The sequence below is a fragment of the Procambarus clarkii genome, chromosome 82, assembly GCF_040958095.1.
Source record: "Procambarus clarkii isolate CNS0578487 chromosome 82, FALCON_Pclarkii_2.0, whole genome shotgun sequence".
In the NCBI taxonomy this organism is placed as follows: Eukaryota; Metazoa; Arthropoda; class Malacostraca; order Decapoda; family Cambaridae; genus Procambarus; species Procambarus clarkii.
Genome location: NC_091231.1, coordinates 4,672,391 through 4,692,821, shown reverse-complemented (window position 1 = coordinate 4,692,821; position 20,431 = coordinate 4,672,391). Strand labels below are relative to the sequence as shown.

The window sequence follows — 20,431 nt, the reverse complement described above, 5'->3', positions numbered from 1 at the left end:
ATAGGCAAAATAAATATCTTTGTTGCCTCTGATCTAAGACAGTCTCATAATGTTTAATCTAGCATTATTAGTTCATGTCTAATACTGTAATTGAAAAAGCGGCCACTGAGGAAGGATGTTTCGTGTTGCAGGGGCGCAGGTTTGAGGTGGGACTGCCGATGGCGTTGTTGGCTGTTACCGCTGGGTCTGCAGCTCATACTCTTCCATCTGGTGCCCATGGAGTACCAGGAGAGCAACTAGCATGCAGTGTTTGTGGCCGAGGTTTCCATGGACGCAATCGACGCCAGGATCTTGAACGTCATGTGCTCACTCATACAGGAGAAAAGCCTTATCAGTGTCCACACTGTCCACATCGCACTAACAGGATTGGCAATTTGAAAAGCCACATATTTACTATTCACCGTGAGCTGGTCTCTAACACTGCTCGTCCAATATATAATCTGAAGAACTCGCATCCTGCACATCTAGAGAGCAACACCCACGCCTCTCATCCAACCTCAGCCATTGAAGTTGATGTTGATAATTCCACAAAACAATCATCATGACGTTGACTGATTTATTAAAAGCAAAATAGTCACATCTTGCAAACTAATAGATTAAGGTAATTCTCACACTACATTAGCTGTGTGCTATGGGAAATGTGGGACTCACTTGATTTAACTTTTGCAATCCATGGATTAATATAATTAAATACTCTTCAGTACTCCTTAGAAAGATATATCACTCAGTGATTAAAAATACGATTTAGTGGGAGATTTCTCTTGCAAATTAATGTAAACATTTAAAGATACAGTATTTGTAAAAACAAATCACATAATAATGTGATTGTTTTCTATGCTTGTTAAATAACTGTAACTAGTAATATAAAGTTGTGACCTCTTCCTTAACTTGAAACTACAGTAAATGTATAGTGAATCATGATATAAATTTTGAATAAGAGTTGAATGTTTTATAAATGGTTTATTGATGGTTGTCATGTTTTATGAGACTGACAATGGATAGGGTCATATTTCTGATACAGCCTCATGATACCACCCCCCCTTCCCATATGCCCCAAACTGCGTATCAACTACACCCATAGTTTTAGCTGCAAATCAGCACCCTCTGCATAACAACATGACAAGCTTTTTTGGCTGTGAAAATTAATTTTTTTGAGGCAGAAGAAAACTCACTTGTTGCACTATCACCTGCACAGACATCAGACCCAATAGATTGTCTTAACATCTGCAAAATAACAGCTGCATAAAAAACTTTAAAAAATGCGCTCAGTTCTCAAGGCATTGAGCATCACCATGTCTTGTAGAAGGAGGTTAATATCCTTTTCTGATTATTGATCAAAGATGATAGTGAATATATGTCACTGTTTTCATGCTGCCAATACATTAGTGTTGAAACCTAGTACAGTACTGTACAGGCCCTTCCATTCTTGGTCTCTTAAGATGGGTTTCCTCCTTGCAGGGGCGGAGTGGGTCCCTGCCACGGGCTGATGAAGGTGTTGGTGTGCAATGCCCTGTATGCGGCCGGTTCATCTCGGGTGTGAATCGCAAGCAGAACTTGGAGCGCCACATGCTGACCCACTCTGGGCAGCGCCCTTTTCGTTGTCCATATTGTCCACATGGATCTAACCGTGTAGACAATCTGAAGCTTCATATTCGTCGACTTCACCTTGAACCAGCCTCTACCAACACATAGTGTGTCTCCTTTCTAGATTTGTCATACTGTACTACTATACAACAGAAACTTTTATGTGAACATTACCAACAATTATTCATCTGTAGAGTTTTTGTCATTTCATCCACCATTCCTCTCTCAGATTATTCTGTTCTTTACATTTGTAAACCTCACAATACAGTACTATTTCCACATACAGTGTTTTCTCACCAGTATTACAATGGTGAGGAAGCCCACAGCTTCCAGCAGGTCTTATGACCCTTCCTGTCTCACACTCTGCAGTATCCATTCTTAGCTTGGGTCTTTAACCAAGTTCTTTTTAAGGAAATTTAGCTAATTTGACTAGAAATTTACACTATTATTGCTAAACCATTTGATCACATCACAGTTTCAAAATTTGAGGAATGGCAATTTATATGCATTGAGATTTTTAGTCAGTGTGAATTTGCAAAGTCAAAGATATTTGAGTTCCTTTCAACAGATTTGTATATCATTTTTACTAATTGCTTCCAAGATTGGGAACATTTCCATAATGTCAATTATATTATGTGCATACCTTATATATTTTAGTTATTAGAAATTGTATTTGTTATATGGCTAAATAAAAGATTAATGTATGCTTCAAGAAATGGTTTTCACTGCAGGAAATAGTCTTGCATTCATTTGGTGCCTAAAAGAGTAAGTAGTACATAGTTACTGATCATCTTGGAACACAAATATCAACATAGCATTGAACTTCCCCAACAAAATTATTACTGCATTTTTTTTAAATAGCTACTGTATGTGACTGAAAATAAATTTAGTGATTCCCAAATTTATGTTATTGTTTTAATGTGTTAACATTAAATACAATAATATGTTACTAGATAATACATTGAACAATATAAATCATAGATAGGTATAGGAGAAAATGGGAGACTCACATTTTCCCATCTTGGAATTTCTACAAAGGAGACACATGAAACAATTCAGTAATCATATGCAGTACTGTTGCCCGTATTGTTCTCTATATTCAGGCTAAGTTTGTTTTCACTGGGTAAGAGAGAACAGCAGTTTGTTGGCACGACAAGGCACCTCATCTCTGGAGATTGGCAAATTTCATGAGCAAAGAAGACATCAGTGATAATGAAACATTTGCAGACATTGTGTTACATTCAAATATCCAACTTCTTTCCCATCTCTGCATTTTGTTGCAATAAACTTGTCAATATATATTATGGGAATATAATACATAATTTTTAAAACAAATCATTAAAGCAATCATATATTTATTGCTGAACTTATATTTTATTAAAGAATACTTTAGGATTTCAGATTGTTTAGTTGTAATTCACATAAGGATTTTTATGCCATGCATGTTGTAATAACACTGCATTTGTTATTAATCCTCTACTATTTTTTTATGCAAGTTCTTACCTGAGTTGAAAATACAGTAATGTATGAAAAATAATTACCTACTGGTACAGTAGTTATAAAAAAAAGATATCAAGTTACACGGATCTTATATAAATATATATTTGAATGTACAGTACATAATTGCTTTTCATTTTGGCATTTTGGTTTATCTTCCACTGTTCAAAATATTTTGGTTCACCCAAGATCTTTACATTTTTGGAAATGGATTCTTGTATGACTTTTGTTAAGCATTTTATACCAGTTGTACTATTTGTGCTGGTGGGGATGTACGAACAAAGCTGTGTTCTTTAAATGATCTTACTCATATTCAGGATAGTTTCTAATGAAAGTTTGTTGTATACCAAATAAATTACTGAGATCTATTGTATATTTTTGTGAAAGAGCTGTAGTACAAACACACTGGTGAGTGACAACACTGCAGCATTGATGCAGCACTCATGCAGCACAGATACAGCTCAGATACAGCACTCATGCAGCACAGATGCAGCACTCATGCAGCACTCATGTAGCACAGATACAGCACAGATGCAGCACTGATGCAGCACAGATGCAGCACTGATGCAGCACAGATACAGTACTGATGCAGCACAGATGCAGCACAGATGCAGTACTGATGCAACACTGATGCATCACAGATGCAGCACAGATGCAGTACTGATGCAACACTGATACAGCACTGATGCAGCACAGATGCAGCACAGATGCAGCACAGATGCAACACAGATGCAGCACAGATGCAGTACTGATGCAGCACTGATGCAGCACTGATGCAGCACAGATGCAGCACAGATACAGTACTAATGCAGCACAGATGCAGCACAGATGCAGTACTGATGCAACACTGATGCCGCACAGATGCAGCACAGATGCAGTACTGATGCAACACTGATACAGCACTGATGCAGCACAGATGCAGCACTGATGCAACACAGATGCAGCACAGATGCAGTACTGATGCAGCACAGATGCAGCACAGATGCAGTACTGATGCAGCACTGATGCAGCACAGGTGCAGCACAGATGCAGCACTGATGCAGCACTGATGCAGCACAGATGCAGCACTGATGCAACACAGATGCAGCACTGATGCAACACAGATGCAGCACAGATGCAGCACTGATGCAGCACAGATGCAGCACAAATGCAGCACAGATGCAGCACTGATGCAGCACAGATGCAGCACAGATGCAGCACTGATGCAGCACTGATGCAGCACAGATGCAGTACTGATGCAGCACTGATGCAGCACAGATGCAGCATTGATGCAGCACAGATGCAGCACAGACTCAGTCACTTAGCTATTTAATACTTGAATGTAATTATATAATACGGAAAGTTATGTTCATTAGGTAATGAACACTGTGACGTTTGTATTCTTAAGCCCCTGTGTGGAATATAATGCCAGTATATATGATCTTTGCAAATAGATTCAAATTATGAGACATTGAGTCAGAATATTTAGTTTTAAGTCAAAGTAGAATTTTGCCAGAGAGCACTTTGGCTTTTTCTCGAGGCAAATTTTGCACAGATAACATTATCAGTCTGTGTTAATTATTGTTGTGTAGAGTTCCCTGCCGTCAACTATTTATCCTACATTTGTGATGTACAGTATGTATTAACTGAAGAGATCTTGTAATAAAATTGTGTAATTTTTGTGATGGCTTACTGAAAACCAATGTCTAAAAGTTTAAACAAACATGATAATATAGAGATTATATATATAATTTTCTTCCCAATCATTCACACACAGCATGTGGTAAACAGTAAACATAATTAATATTCATCAAGTACAGTACTATAATTCACTTCCATCTTAAGACTAAATCAGGGATTTATTTTAGGTGTCTTGGCTGTAGAGAAACTGCTTTGTTTTGTTCAAAAGACAGTGTTCAATAGTTACAAAAAATTGGAAATTGATAATGTCATAAGTAATTATCAAAAGAAGTTACCAAGCCTGGGAGACTATCCAGACTTTGGATTTTAAAACTACTGATGGATTTTAGCATCTACTGCCTTCTCACTAGTTTAATGTGTGAAGCTTGTGTTGTAGAGAATTGAAAATGGACAAGTGATTGTTAATATGAAATTGTTAATTTGTAGTTGAGGATCATGATGAAACTAACAGTGTATGAGAGAGCTATAATAATGCAGGAGTCATACTTTTGATGGTAAAATGCAGTTCTGATATTTTGCAGCAATGAAAGAAACAAAGAAAAATCTGTTGCAGACATTAAACAAAAATAAAAGTTTAAAAGACACAAAAGTTTATAACAAAAAACAAACAGTAAACAAAACAAGTTGACTGATTAAAAAGTATGCACAAATGATAGTCATTTTGATGATCGCATATTTTTATGACTTGGTATACTGTACTCCCATGGCTGTTGGATATTCCTAGTTATTGTGCATTTATTTTCACTTGGGAAACTTATAGAGCAATCTTATTCATTTAAATGATGGAGAAAATATAAGAAATTTTGCAGTAAATAGTACATAAACCAACTTTTATCTAAGATTCCCCTGTCATTCTCATATTATCATTTAGGTGTTAACAAGAATTCTTTTTAAACTTTCCATTAAATTTTATAAATGAGGTACATTATTCCCAATTAAAAGAATTTTTAAATAAAATGTGCTAATGAGAGTGTGAAACTGTGAATAATTTGGAGAATAAAGAAATAATATTTTTTAGTAATACATGTACTTATGTAACATTTTGCAATATCTAGAGGATTTCTGTTGTACTATCATGAAACAGTTGCAGTGCAGATGTGTTCAAGAAATTATGCAGCAGCCATTTATTACAGAAATGTATGATTACTGCAGATTTCTGGCATAAAAAATATCATCTGGTACGTTCATTAAGAGAATTCTAATTTAATTGTGAATTATCTATACTATAAGAGATAATTTGTCTGTCTGTTTGTCCAAAGATGGAGGGCAGATGCTTGGGATTAGCCTCACCCAAATTCACATTCAAAGGGGGGAGTATAGGATGTTCATAAGCTGGTCAGTGTTGCCAGAATTCAAAAGGAAACAGCATTCCAGGGTCACATTCTTACCCCAACAATCATTTTTGGAGCTGGCTTCCAGCTACACCTATCAAAATATTTTGAAAACTAAAATTTCAAAACTATTTTTTTCTTATACAACAGTATTCATTGATCTTGTGAAAATTAACACAAATATTTTTTCTACTATCATTACTTTGGCCATAACAGTATTAAATAAACAGTCCTTCCACAGCTCAAAGGCTTTCTCAAGTCCCGCCTCCTCCTCAAAGCAAATGTACAACTATACTATTTTTTTAATATTTCACACCACTGAGCTCCTCTCACTGATAGACCACCTGCATGACAATGGTAGACAGTTATATTATTTTTATAAGAAAGAGAAAGAGAGAGAGAGGTAAGGAGATAACAGATAGAGATACAGATATCCATATATATATATATATATATATATATATATATATATATATATATATATATATATATATATATATATATATATATATATATATTTACAGAGAGCAAGATAGAGATAGAAAGAGAGAGACAGAGAGATAGAAAGAAATTTACAGAGAGAGAGAGAGATATATAGCAATAGATATAGAGAGAGATATAGAGATAGATATACAAAGATAGACATAGAAAGGGAGGTAGATATTGATACAGAGATAGGTAAAGAGATAAGAGAGATAAAGAGAAAGAAAGAGAGAATGGAGGGGAGAGAGAGACAGACAGACCCGTGCAACACTGGATAACCCTCCTTAGTATAACATATGTGACTGAATGAGAGTTTGATTTACTTTAAAGTCTTTGGTTCAATCTATTTATTGCTTTATATAGACCAACTGTATTTTATTAAAAGTACGTTTTCTCCTCAAAATCCTCTTTGCTTTTTAAGGTTTATTTTTAATGAATGAGTATAGCTCTATTTAATTTGCTTTTGACCATGAAGGTGGTTGACTTAAGTTCCCATTCCTTCCAGGCCACAGATGCGTCTGGAAACCTCCACAGACAGGACAGCTGGCACCATCTTGGTCACAGCACAACTGTCACTCCATTCCTTCTAGCAGCTCGAGGCAGTATGGGAATGGGTCTGATGGAAGGTCAGACATCCACCAGCAACAATGGAATCAGTGATAGAGGCCAACCGCGTCGAAGGAAACCTGTTTTAAGTGAAGCAGATTTGGGTTCAGCTCTAAATTGCCCAGCATGTGGCAAGGTATTTGCTGGAACGAAGCGGCGGTACCACTTGGAGCGCCACCTCATTACTCATACTGGAGAAAGGCCATTTCCTTGCCCGCACTGTCCCTACAGAGCAAATGTGAGGGAGAACCTTGCCAGGCATGTTCGTCATCGACACCCAGACACTATTGTCATCCCAGAAGAAACTAGAACATTGGATGCTTAAAACAGTATGTTTTTCACAGTTCCTACTACACTGAAATCTTTCAAGTCATAGCACATTGTATACATCCTATCAACTAATTTTTATGCAAATCTTTTGCTGTAGCCATTTGAACCTCATGCAAACCTCAGGCTTATGTGAGGGGAGTACTTGGATGAAATCTATGAAGACATTTTTATGAATTTCATGTGGGGTTATTTTCTAATACAAAAATGGGATTAGAGAGAGCAGAGGCATTAAATAAACACAATTATTTTTATTGTGAAATATTAGAAGACTTTATTTCCAAATGACATGCAGTACATCAGATTTTAGTAATGCAGTTTGTGTAGGTTTCCCTCTGGTGTTAATTTAGTTTTGTTTTCTGCCAAATATTGTATAATTAACACATCTGTATTGGAGGAAGATATACATTTGAAATATTTGGCTATAGATTATTTAGAAGACCTGAAATTAGGAATGTAGGGACTGATTTTTATACTTAGAATTCATTTGTATAGTGCAGTATATGCTTGTTATTTATGAACTTATTTTTTGCAGAAATTTTATTTTTATCAGTCTTAACATAATTAAGGATCAATAAAATTTAAACTACAGAATGCACACATTCACATTTGTTTTTCGTTTCACACTTCACATTTCCAGCATTGGAAAACTAAAAAAATATATATACAGCACAGTATATATAAATGGTCATTAGTTTGCTGGCCTAGTTTCTTAGGAATGATTGAAGTTTGTCATGCTTCATGTTGTTTAATTATTTAAGGACTATGGAAATGAATTTTGTTTAAATTGCAATTACCTAAGTGTAGTTACAGGATGAGAGCTATGCTCCTGGTGTCCCATCTTCCCAGCACGCTTTATCGTATAACTCTTTAAAACTGCTGAGGGTTTTGGCCTCCACCACCTTCTCACTTAACTTGTTCTAACCATACACCACTCTGTTTGCAAAACAGAGCCTTCTAGTATTTTTTTAGCACCTTTGTTTCCTTTGCTTGAATCTATGACCGCGTGTTCTTGAAGTTGCTGGTTTCAAGAATTCCTCTTTTTCAATTTTGCTGATTATTGTTATTATTTTGTATATAGTGATTATATTGCATCTTTTTCTTCAATCTTCTAACTTTGGCTAGAAGATAAATAGTAACAAGCGTAAATGAAGAGAGAGACCGTGGACTGATAGTGGCTAATTACTTGAAGCCATTAAAGTAATGCACAGAAGCTATTAGAAAGGCAAAAGAGTTTTGGGTATTATACTCAGTATTGGCAAATCTTTTTACAGTACAGAAATTGTTGAATGGAGATCATGCTAAATATATGGAATTCATTAATTCATCCTATTCTTGAGTAATACATTCGGTTTTATAGTCACTATAGTTGAGAAAACATTTGTTAAACTGCAACAAGTTCAGCCACACCCAATGACTGAAATAAGTCATATGGAAACCATTTAAAAAAAAACTATATTTATTCAGTCTCTGACGAAGATGAATCCAAGATGATTTAATGGAAGTGTTTAAAATCATCATCAAAAGGCAATATAATGTTAATTTTGAAAAATAAAAATTCACACAGACAAACATAACTAGCAATAATGGTGTTAAAATTATTGGAAAAAGATTTCACTCTAACCAGGCTAAATACTTCTTCAATCTAGTGGCAAACATATAGAGCAGCTGACCAGGAGATGTAACAGTGTGTGGTACAGTAACAACATTGAAACTTAGATTAGACAAGTGTTTACTCTCAGGCCCATATTTATAACTACATCAGCTTTCCATAATCATACAGCTTAGCTCAGCTCTAATGGTCTGTTACTATTTGTAATCCTTTTTTAATGGTAAACATTAATATTGTTCAGAACAAGTTGTTTATTGATTTTTCTAAATTGGCAAAATTAAGAAAGGATTAGATGTTTGAGAAAAGTCATTGAACATAATTTCCTATTTTAGTTAAACACCGATCATTTACAATAAGTAGAATCCAAAATATTCAGAGCTAAATACAGTAACTAAAAAATGGCAATGTTTCAGGTAACCATTGAATGGTCTCAGGTTCAATCCCCAGCAAGGCAGGACTTGTTTATCTAGTAGTAAATAAGTACTTGGGAGATAGGCAACTTTAGTGGGTTTCATCCTGGGAATAGTCATTGGTCAACTGGGATCTTTATAAACCATGCAGGCTTTGTGTCCATGACAATGAGAAGCTGTATCTGGATTTCCCATGAATCTGTATCGGGTCTCAATATGACATGATGTGAATTTTTTAGGTGTCATTGTATAGTACACTTATTATTTATATACTGTACCTATATTTGCATGAATTTACCTTAATTATTTTGAGGGCCACTATCTCACTAGTGGCCTTGACACTGACAGGAAGGCCTTGACACTGGTGGCCTAGACACTAGTGGCCTTGACACTGACAGGAAGGCCTTGACACTGGTGGCCTTGACACTAGTGGCCTAGACACTAGTGGCCTTGACACTAGTGGCCTAGATACTAGTGGACTAGACACTAGAGGTCTTGACACTGGTGGTCTTGACACTGGTGGCCTTGACACTAGTGGCCATGACACTGACACTGTTATTGTCCAGTACAATAACATTGACTTGTCAAAGGTCACACCATTTGTGCTGATGATTTTATCAAGCTGAATTTTGAATTTCAACAGTGTTTTGGCATTTATGGCTTCGGTGAATAGGAGAATCCATGGGTTTATAACTTTGTGAAGTATCTACCTAGTTGAAGATTCCTGTAATTAAATGTCCACTTTATTCAAATTCAAAAACTTTATTCATAAATGGTTAAACATATATAACCACTCTAAAAACACAGTTGATGTAACATAGATCTAATTTCAATAGGATTTAAAATTCTCTACAATAAGCCATTTCTTTGTCAGTAATTCCTTAATAATATCATCTTCCTCCTTTCTCTGCTAACTAGTTATTTTATTTTATTCTGTAGACTTTCTACACCATTATATACAATTGGTATTCTTGGGCACTAATAATTTAGTTCACATATGTGGGTGGGAGAATTCAAATATTGATACACTAGTACAGTATTATTACTAAGTATTAGCTCAACTGAGCAATTAGTAATTACAGTACTTAATTCTTTTGCAGGAGGACTGTGTTGGCGGGAGTGTGTGTGGGGTGTGTGGAAAGGTGTTCCAGGGCAGCAATCACAAATTCCTCCTGCGTCGTCATATTCTTACTCACACAGGGGAGCGCCGGCATGCATGCCCCTACTGCTCTTATCAAGCTAATCAGGCTGGCAATCTCAACAGGCACATACGCAATCTTCACCCTACCCAAGCCCATGGTCAAGAATCAGTCACAGTTCAACAGGGTGTTAGATCTTCCCATCCAATAATTCCTAGCCCAAGATCCTCCCACTCAAGTATTCTCAACACATGTCCTACTGTGCAACTGCCAATTTCCCCGAGGTCACTCCTGCAATTGCCTTTAAGCCCCCGACAGAATCCTCGCCCCTCAGAAATAGCACCTCGGTCGCCCTCGCCTTGTCGTGGAACATCAAGACTTTCTTTAGCTGCACCCCATCACATCTTCCCTCAGATGCCTCTGCATCTTCCAGCCTCTACCACCACTGCAGTTTCCAGTTCAATAACAAGCAGCTCTACCCACAGTACCACCACCTCATCTACTGCTACTACAGCTTGCCAAGACTAAGGCTTCTCTATTTGTTGATTAATTAGTTACCAAAGAAATTAAGAGAGAAAGCAAGATACAGTCAGTAATTTTCATTAAAATTCTAAAGTATAAAATTTCTTTGCTTTGTTAAAATGTGGCATTACAATTTGAAATGTAAGTACTGTATATATTTGATAAATGCATGAAATGTTTTGATAATAAATGCTGTTCACAGAGCAGACAGTACTAGTGTTAATAATGTTCTCTGAAATTTACTGTATAGTATTTATTTGCAATGCTGTAAGTATTGTGAATGTTTTCATGAGTTTATATACAATATTGCGTTATCTGAGAGTGATTACCTTAGAGAGGACTTTTAACAGCTGTGCTGTTTCGGTCTCTAGAAGTGTAATTTAAGTGAGATATTGTATATCTAAAAATCATTTACTTTGAGATTCAGTACCTTAATTCAAATAAATAATTAAGTAGAATTATAAAACAAAATTTGTTACCAAAAGCAATGTTACATTGGGTTTGTGCCATGAAGTAGTGTTGGAGTGATGTTCACCAAGAATTCTGATGATGCCTTATAAATTACTGTAGTTATATTTGACCTCATTGACTAGAAATATGTAAGGCCGAACTGCTTTATAGTGTGTGATGAGAAAATCAAGTAGGATATTGTCATGCAGTACTGTTAGTGGCATGGGCAATAGCTTGTTGTGTAGTCATCTTGGATTAAATATGTTTGATTATCTGTGTACTAATGACATCCTGTAAAATGGCTATGCTTTTAACCTTGACCTGCCTACCTTCTTCACCTCATATTGCACTATTCCTTAATAATTGTTACACCAGAATGCCTCTGCGGTACCTACTCAACTTCCACTGACTGCCCCATCTTGTTACATGATAAACTCTTCTCTTGTAATGTTAGTTGATATTCACCCATGGCGGTGGGGAAATCTAGACCAGTGATTTTCAATCTTTTTTGTTTGGTGGCGCCCTTGAAATATTTCGTAAAATTTTTGGAAACCCCTACATGGCTGACACATAAGATCGACAGAGCTAAATTACAAAATCAATGTGTAAAGCAGTGGAGTTAAAAAATATATATTAACTCTTATTTTTGAATGACATAATTACAAAAGTATTTATTGCCTATTTCTATTTACTGTTAATTAAAAAGTGGCAAACAGTTTCACTTTACATCTGGCTTACTGTTTGCAAACTTTGTGTATATATTTTGTAATAATTTTTGTTAATTGTTTTTATAAAGTTGTTAATGAAAAAACAAATTAAATTTTATTATTTTATAAAATATTCACAATTGAAAATAATACTTTTCAATAGAATAACATTGATTGTAATTACAGTATCTCTTAAGTTAATGTGAAACTTTGGCTTAGTTTTTTAGCACTACAACTTAATTCATAGATGCATAATTTTTTATTAATAGGTCACATTAAAACCATAATATTTAGAAAATTCTTTGCTCATTTACAAAGATGGCAAGGAGTATTTTTTTTTTTGCAAACTTTTGTAAATTCTCATGGAAGGTTGAATATATGCTTACAGAACCCTGTTTGGGAATCACTGATCTAGACTGACAATTTACGAGTACTTACCTAAGTCTAACTACGTAAGTGTAGCTACTGGATGAGAGCTATGCTTGTGGTGTCCCAACTTCACTATAATCTTTGTCAGATGCTGCTTTGAAACTACTGATTGTTTTGGCTGGAAAGTAGGAGGATATGCCAAAGTCTTGTAACGCAGTGGTAACACACCTGCGCTTCACAAGAAATTTGGCCTAGATTTGTATCTTTGCTGGGGAGAATTGACTAGGTGCCAATCCTTAACTGTATACCTATGTTCACCCAACAGTGATTGGGTACCTGATTATTAAAAGATTGCCGGGTCATATTCCAGAGAAACTAGCGGGTAAGGCTATAGGGTGTACTATAGGATGGGAAAGCTCTCATCCTGCTAATAGGAGTCAGCAGTTGTCTGTTCCTGTACCCACCTGTGTAAAAAGCAAAAACAAAACAAAAATAAAGAGGCAAATGTTAGCAAGGAAGGTGTAGCATTAGTGGGCCAGAAGCTGAGCAACTTGACTTAGTGAAAGAGAATGAGAAGCCAAGTGAACTGAAGCTGGTCAAACTAGACAAGGCAGAAGCATTGGAGGAATCTGGCTGAAATATGTCAAAGACCAAACATTTGCCAACTTCATTAGAAAAAAAAGTGGGGATCATCAGCCACACCACCCACTGTAGACAGGGACTACACAAAGCCTACATAGTAGATTCTGGCCTACAAAGCAGCCACAGGATGAGATGCAGCCACACAAGAAAGCAACTTAGTCAAAACCAAAGTTCAGTGCTAACCAATGGTACTCACTGAGCACATGTACAGTAGTGCAAAAGTAAGGACTGACAAGAGCAGTGCCACTGCCCAAGATCCCAGACACTACAAAATGCCTACCCAGACTGGGAGTCAGTGAACCCATAAATCCCAGTGCCAGAAACACTGCATAAAGGAAAACAGAGAGGCTCCAGAAAAAGTGATGGCAACACCACCCAAAGGTCAAGTGAGGCTTCTAGATGTTTTATAACAGTAATTGTGTGCATATTAAGGCATGCAAATTCAAAAGGGAAGCACGAGTACATAACAATGACCATGAACATGTAAGGGTTATGGGTTGCTGATGGTTGGGGCCCATTGAAACCAAATTCGTCATCATTGTGGCTCGACCATCAATGATGTCATTCATACCATGGCTTGATCTTCCCTAATGATGCCACTCATGCAAGGCTTGATCATCCACAGTAATATCATTCATACTCACAGTGGCTCAATCATCTAGTGACGAAATGCACTCACAGTGGCTCGACCATTCATAGTGATGTCACTCATGCTCACCGTGGCTCAACGAACCATAAAAATGATGCTCACAGTGGCTTGACCATCCATAGTAATGAAATTCATACAATGGCTCGATCATCCACACTCACAGTGGTTCGATCATCCATAGTGGTGTCACTCATACTCACTGTGGCTCAATGATCTATAGTGATGCCATTCATACTCACTCGACCATCCAAAATTGTCACTTCTATAAATGTTTCTCCCTCTGTCTTGTCTGGGGTCTGATTGTATTGCTGTCTTTAGTCAATCACCTTCAAACCAATATTACCAATATTTGTTCCTGCAAGTTTTACATAGTTGGAAAAATCCTTTAGGAGTGATCTTCACATCTCTAGCAATCTTAGCTTCATAAACTCTTTTTGGCTTTCAGACTCTTTGTTTAACCTGTTTTGTATTTATAATGCTGATCTATTAGGTTTGCAACTCAGTAAAACAGTACTATATTTATAAATAACATTTATTGAGGATTTGGGTAAAAATTTATCACATATAGTGAAAATGAAGGTTGGTGAGGACATCACCTGGGGTACAAGAGTAAAGGTTACAAGGACATAATCTAGGGGTACAAGAGTGAAGGTTACCATGGCATCACCTGGGGTACAAGAGTGAAGGTTACCATGGCATCACCTGGGGTACAAGAGTGAAGGTTACAAGGACATCACCTGGGGTACAAGAGTGAAGGTTACAAGGACATCATCTAGAGTTACAAGAGTGAAGGTTACCATGGCATCACCTGGGGTACAAGAGTGAAGGTTACAAGGACATCATCTAGGGTTACAAGAGTGAAGGTTACCATGGCATCACCTGGGGTACAAGAGTGAAGGCTACAAGGACATCACCTGGGGTACAAGAGTGAAGGTTACAAGGACATCACCTAGGGTACAAGAGTGAAGGTTACAAGGACATCACCTAGGGTACAAGAGTGAAGGTTACAAGGACGTCACCTGGGGTACAAGAGTGAAGGTTACAAGGACATCATTTAGGGGTACAAGAGTGAAGGTTACAAGGACATCATTTAGGGGTACAAGAGTGAAGGCTACAAGGACATCACCTGAGGTACAAGAGTGAAGGTTACAAGGACATTATTTAGGGGTTTAAGAGTGAAGGTTAATGAAAATATCACTCAGGGTACAAGAATAAAGGTTGGCAATGGCATCACCTGGGGTACAAGAGTGAAGGCTGGTGAGAAGTACAAACATTCATTGTACTCTCTTCATTCCTCTCATTTCCTTTTCCAGTCCTTTCTCTCCTCTTTCTCTTGTATCTCCTCTTTTCACATTAGCTCTCTTAGTAATATTTGTTTTCAGAATCTTCTCTTGTCTTCATCTTTATCTCAAATATCCTTCACCTCCTATTTTGTTTAATATCTTTCATCTATCTTTCCTCGTTCTTTCCGCTGTTGTGATATTTCCACTTTCCTTCCTCATTTGATTTCTTTCCTCCGTTGTGATATTTCCACTTTCTTTCCTCTGTTGATATCTTTCCTCTTTCTTCCTGTCTCTTATTATCTGTTTTGTCTCTACATCTCTGTACTACTTGTTTTATCATCAGTTCGGCCTGGTGGTTCCCCATAGCTCTTTTTTGTTCTGGAGGCAATGACTGCTAGTTGAAAATGAGGTCCTTGTAGTGAGTGAGGAGGTAAACTATAGAAACGCAGCAGTTGGTGGAGGTCCGGACCACTGTGGTGCGATCTGCTCGCTCAAAGTTGGCCTTGACAATCTCGTAGTACTTGCCATCCCTGTTGAGAGAAATACTGATGAAATGTTGTGATTATAGGGGATTTAAGTGGCATGTTGTTGGTTGATGGTGGTAGTTGAGTGTTGTAGTGGTTTACAGTCAACACCACAAAGTTCATACAGCAAACATTACATTACTTATTAGAAAAGAATAACAGTAAAGTCTACACAGTAAACATTATAGCACTGTACTTTAAGGGAGAATAATAGAGTATGATCCACATGGTAAACACCATGGTGTAGAATTCATATAGAAAATACCACATTTGATAAGAGCCAGGAGCAACAAGAGACTCACGCTAGTACGAGGCACTTCAATCTAAGGCACCTGACCCGCATGGTGTCAATGGCCTTCTGGCTCTTGTCTGAGAACCGAAGAGAGTCTGGATCCCAGGAGATCTCCAATCGCTCCATGTTTTGGCCGTAAGTGGCGATGTTGTCCAGCAGGCCATCCACATGGATCTTACCCATCATCCGGTAGGCTAAGTTCTCAGACAGACCCATTCGCAAGATCCTAAAACGAGACCAGAAAGTAGACCATATCACATCACAAATTTCATTCATAAATGGCTGAATATTTATAATTTGGAAACTTTACATAAAAATTGCTGTACATTACATAAGAGTGTCACAATAACAGCATAGCATGTAGACTTTGTTATAAGAATCAGAAACTTTACTTGTAACAACGTATACAAATCATTACAATAATGACTGGACTTAACAGATGTTCAGCAGTCTAAATCAAACTTACATTTTTACCAATGAGTGACATTTAGCTTACCATTTGTAACTGTTATATATTGTGAAAACAAAGTGAGATTTAACATTAGAATTGTAAGACAGATATTGGCACAATTTATATCACAAAATTAGGATGATGAGAAGATAATTAGAAGCAGAACTAATATAAAGTAATCATACCATGACGTTACAGAACTGTTCACACTCAGCATTCAACACCAACAGATCTGGGACTATCCCAGCTCAAAATCACCCCAAACACACAGCTCATATAACATACATAAGATTTTAATAGGACTCAAAATGCCTATCAGTAATCAATCTCTGTGACAGTAGATCCTTCATAATTCCAAATATCCAGCTGGGTGTCTCCCTGCTTTCTCTGCTGACAAGTTGTTTTATTCCATCCTGTAGACCTGCTACACCATTATATACGTCACTTATTGTTAAGCTGTATTTCCTAACAGTTACGTTGGTATTTCTGTTAAAGTAGGAGTGGCCAAAGATGAGTGAATGCCTGAGAAAAGTTGATTGAAGTGAAGAGAGACTTTTGTGTCTCCTGAAGAGGTTCCAGAGTGTGACAGAGGAAGTGCCAGTCCCCACCAGAAGAGTGTGACAGTCATTGGCATATAGGAGATGCTAAGATAGTCACTGAAAGTGTCTTGGGCACCGCAGTCACTGTCAGTGCTTCCAAAATACTGAGAATTCTCTTTGGGGTAAAAAAATATTTTATTTCTCCATAAATTAAGCTCTACAAAATTCTCCTCTCACTTGTCTATAGTGCTTTCTCTTACATCATGGGAAGGTTTCCCTCTACCCTTGTCTATGCTACTGCTCTCCTATACACACACAAATCACAATAACATGATATATCAAATGAACAAATCCACAAAGGCCTTGATGAAGATTCGAACCTATGTGCTGGATGTTCCTCTCCTATCTTGGGCAGCTTCCCCTCAAATAAAATTCTTGTTGCCATTCTGAGAAAAGCTGTTGGTGTGGTCAGTTCACATGACCTCAAATCTAAGTTTGGTTCACATGACCTCAAATCTAAGTTTAATTCACATGACCTCAAATCTATGCTTGAGTCATCAGCCATAATGTTGCATCACCTTCCTTCTTCTACAGCGCTCTTACTTCTCTGACTCCTGCTCTTGGCAACTTGCCAGATGTGTGCCTCTTCTTCAAGTATGGTCATATAATATTTGTATTGCAGATTTTCCTAAGTTAGCATTTTTGTTGTTAATCCAAAAAATAGAATGATACACCTTTTTTTCAGTTCATTGCCATCATGGGGATCTAGAAAACATACTGCAACTTACATGATTACTTTTATCTCCAGTCACACAAAATCTGCTCTGTGAAGTTGTATGTCCTTATATGCTGTATGTCCTTATATGTTATATATTAGTACAGTCCTTCTTCCTTTAAATCCCTCCCTATCCTTCTCTAAACCTGTCTACCTTCCCCAGTAACAACCATGAATGAGTTGAGGCAAGGCAATAATTTAAGGCAAATCTTAAAACTATTAAAAGGGTTCTGGGAAGCTACCACACTGGCATGTCATGGTTTACAAATTCATTTCCTGAGGTAATAAATTTGCATACGATTACATGGCAATTTGACAGCTTCATCTTTCTCTCACAAGTCAAGGCCAGATGGGCTTGAGTAGTAGAACTCCTAGAACCCCATCCATTTATAATCCTGAAAACCCTTAATAAATTCACGACTTGCTAATGTTCTACTGTTATTTTATCTGTTCTTGATTTGTTCATCTTTTTCACATTTTGTTCTTCAACTCATCAGTTGTTATTTGTTACATTCTGCTACATCCTACTGACAGGAACCTCTCACCTGATGTTCTTGAGTGCAGGCATAACATTGGAGCAGAGCGAATCTGTACAGTGCGGTATCCCAGAGAGGACTAGGCCCCGCAAATTCTGACCATACCGTGCCAGGAACTTGTAGAGGCCCTCCTCTGTTAGGTTGTCACAGAGCTCCAGGTCGAGAGCAATCAGACTCTTGAGGTTGCCCCGTTCCGTCCACGCCTTCAGCACCTGTGGCAGAAGAACACACTTGGACAAGCTTGCAGACTTACTGATCCTTACAGTCTCCTGGGTCTCTCAGGAAACTGCCCCTGAAATACATGCCCCTAAAAGACCATAGTCCTGAGAGCAGGGATATGGTCCCTACTGATACACCCCACAGAGGAGGGTATATACATCACAGAGGAGGGTATGTACACCCCCTGGGAAGGGTATATACATGCTCTTGAGAGAATGTTTACATCCCCTGGAGAGGGTATATATACTGGTATATATATATATATGTTTTTTTGAGAATGGAATATACAGCCTCTGGGAAAAGTATACGCAGGTGTGGACAGCTATACTGACACTGTCGGTGAAGGAATCAAGTTGGCCAGCACTGAGCCAACGTATGGCTGGGACACGGGTCAGCAGATCGATGAGACAGTCGGAGGAGATATCTGTGGCTGTCACATCCAGCTCCTGCACGGATGACTTCTCCCACTCAGCGGCCATCACATGGTCGTTCTGCAGACCTACATAAAATACACAATTTCAATTTTAAATTCAAATTTGAACATTTAAATTAAAAATTAAAATTTTTAAATTTAAATTAAAAAATTAACATTTTTAAATTTAAATTAAAAAATTAAAATTTAAAATTTAAATTTCAAATTCAAGCTCAGTTTTGAATTTGAATTCATTTGACATTTTTTGTTAATTCAAGTTTAATATAGTCTTCCTGGGTTGGTGAATTCTTTTGTTAATTATTTACTCAAGTTTGATGGTGGTGAATCCACTGGGCCAACTGTTTGGTTGGTGGTGGTGGTGGGTAGGTGAAGGGAACTACAAGAACAATACACTGCGGCAAGATCAGGAAAGGTGCAGGGTACAGTACAGTACAGGTACAGTACACTATATCAAGATCAGCACTGGTGCAGTAATTACAGGTACACTGCAGTAAGATCAGGGAGGGTGCAGGGAAAGACATATACTTACTGCACTGCTGCATCAACAGGCACTTGAGTTTCTTGCATCTGCTCAAAAGGATTTTCAGTGACGACCCGTTCACCTTGGAGCAGAAGTTCACAGCCATACACTCTAGCTGCGAGGGCATGAGAGGGCAGGCATATCAGATCATACACAATATAGTGGTACATGATATAGATGCAATGTCCGGTGAGTACAAATCAGGGGTAATATTCCTAATATACCGCAGCTGTAAGGTTAGGTTAAACTTTTTCCATATATTTTTTGTCAAAACTACAAGTACAGTAAACTGTACTTGTAGTGTAGTGTAATGTTAACCTCATGGGAAGCTAATCTCCCCCATGAGGCCCTCAGTGACCAAAATATAAACAATTATATACTGTACTGTACAGTATTAAAGAAATCGGCCCCGGTGCCTCAGAAAAAGTGGGAGAGGCTAGATACACTCTTCAGGTACTGTATTTTGAAAATGTTACCCAATGTCTGTCATCTTTCATACCAAACTCGGTACATTTCTTGCTATTTGGTACTTTTGGTACTAAATGTTGATAATTTGGAATGTTTGGTACTAAGTGTTAATAATTTGGAACTTTTGGTACTGAGTGTTGATAAGTTGGTACTTTTATTACAAATTTCCTAGTTCGATAAAAATCAAGATATAGAATTATTAATATTCAAATACAGCAAAAATCATTTTATTAATTTTCCCAGTTCTCAATCACAAGTTTCATTGAAGAAGTGCCAGTGGTACTTGTTGACCAGACCACACACTAGAAGGTGAAGGGACGACGACGTTTCGGTCCGTCCTGGACCATTCTCAAGTCGATTCCAATCGACCTGAGAATGGTCCA

At 37.4% G+C, this 20,431-nt stretch overlaps 2 protein-coding genes across 16 annotated transcripts in view; one reads left to right on the top strand and one right to left on the bottom strand.

Moving 5' to 3' along the window:
• The window catches only part of LOC123764392 (longitudinals lacking protein, isoforms H/M/V), a 177,414-nt gene extending 165,501 nt beyond the window's left edge, over positions 1-11,913 (top strand). The window contains exons 5-6 of one of the 6 annotated variants that reach the window (XR_006773556.2): positions 132-601; positions 1,459-4,740. Coding sequence is in view for 4 of the 6 variants with exons in the window: in XM_069315889.1 (XP_069171990.1) it covers positions 10,631-11,197 (567 nt within the window). In the remaining 2 variants the exon portion in view is untranslated. Of the gene's footprint in view, positions 1-131; positions 602-1,458; positions 4,741-7,080; positions 7,511-10,630 lie in introns of those variants that run through there. The other 5 variants (XR_011225259.1, XM_045752171.2, XM_069315892.1 and 2 more) reach the window with 5 other exon arrangements.
• Positions 11,914-14,522: 2,609 nt separating this feature from the next.
• FipoQ (F-box/LRR-repeat protein FipoQ) overlaps positions 14,523-20,431 on the bottom strand; it is an 87,006-nt gene continuing 81,097 nt past the window's right edge. For 7 of the 10 annotated variants that reach the window (XM_045752179.2, XM_045752174.2, XM_045752173.2 and 4 more), the window contains 5 exons: positions 19,590-19,695; positions 18,960-19,126; positions 18,418-18,620; positions 16,118-16,333; positions 14,523-15,821 (listed from right to left, as the gene is read on the bottom strand). In XM_045752179.2, coding sequence (XP_045608135.1) covers positions 15,686-15,821; positions 16,118-16,333; positions 18,418-18,620; positions 18,960-19,126; positions 19,590-19,695 — 828 coding nt within the window. In that variant the 3' untranslated portion in view covers positions 14,523-15,685. The remainder of the gene's footprint in view (positions 15,822-16,117; positions 16,334-18,417; positions 18,621-18,959; positions 19,127-19,589; positions 19,696-20,431) is intronic. The other 3 variants (XR_011225274.1, XR_011225272.1, XR_011225273.1) reach the window with 3 other exon arrangements.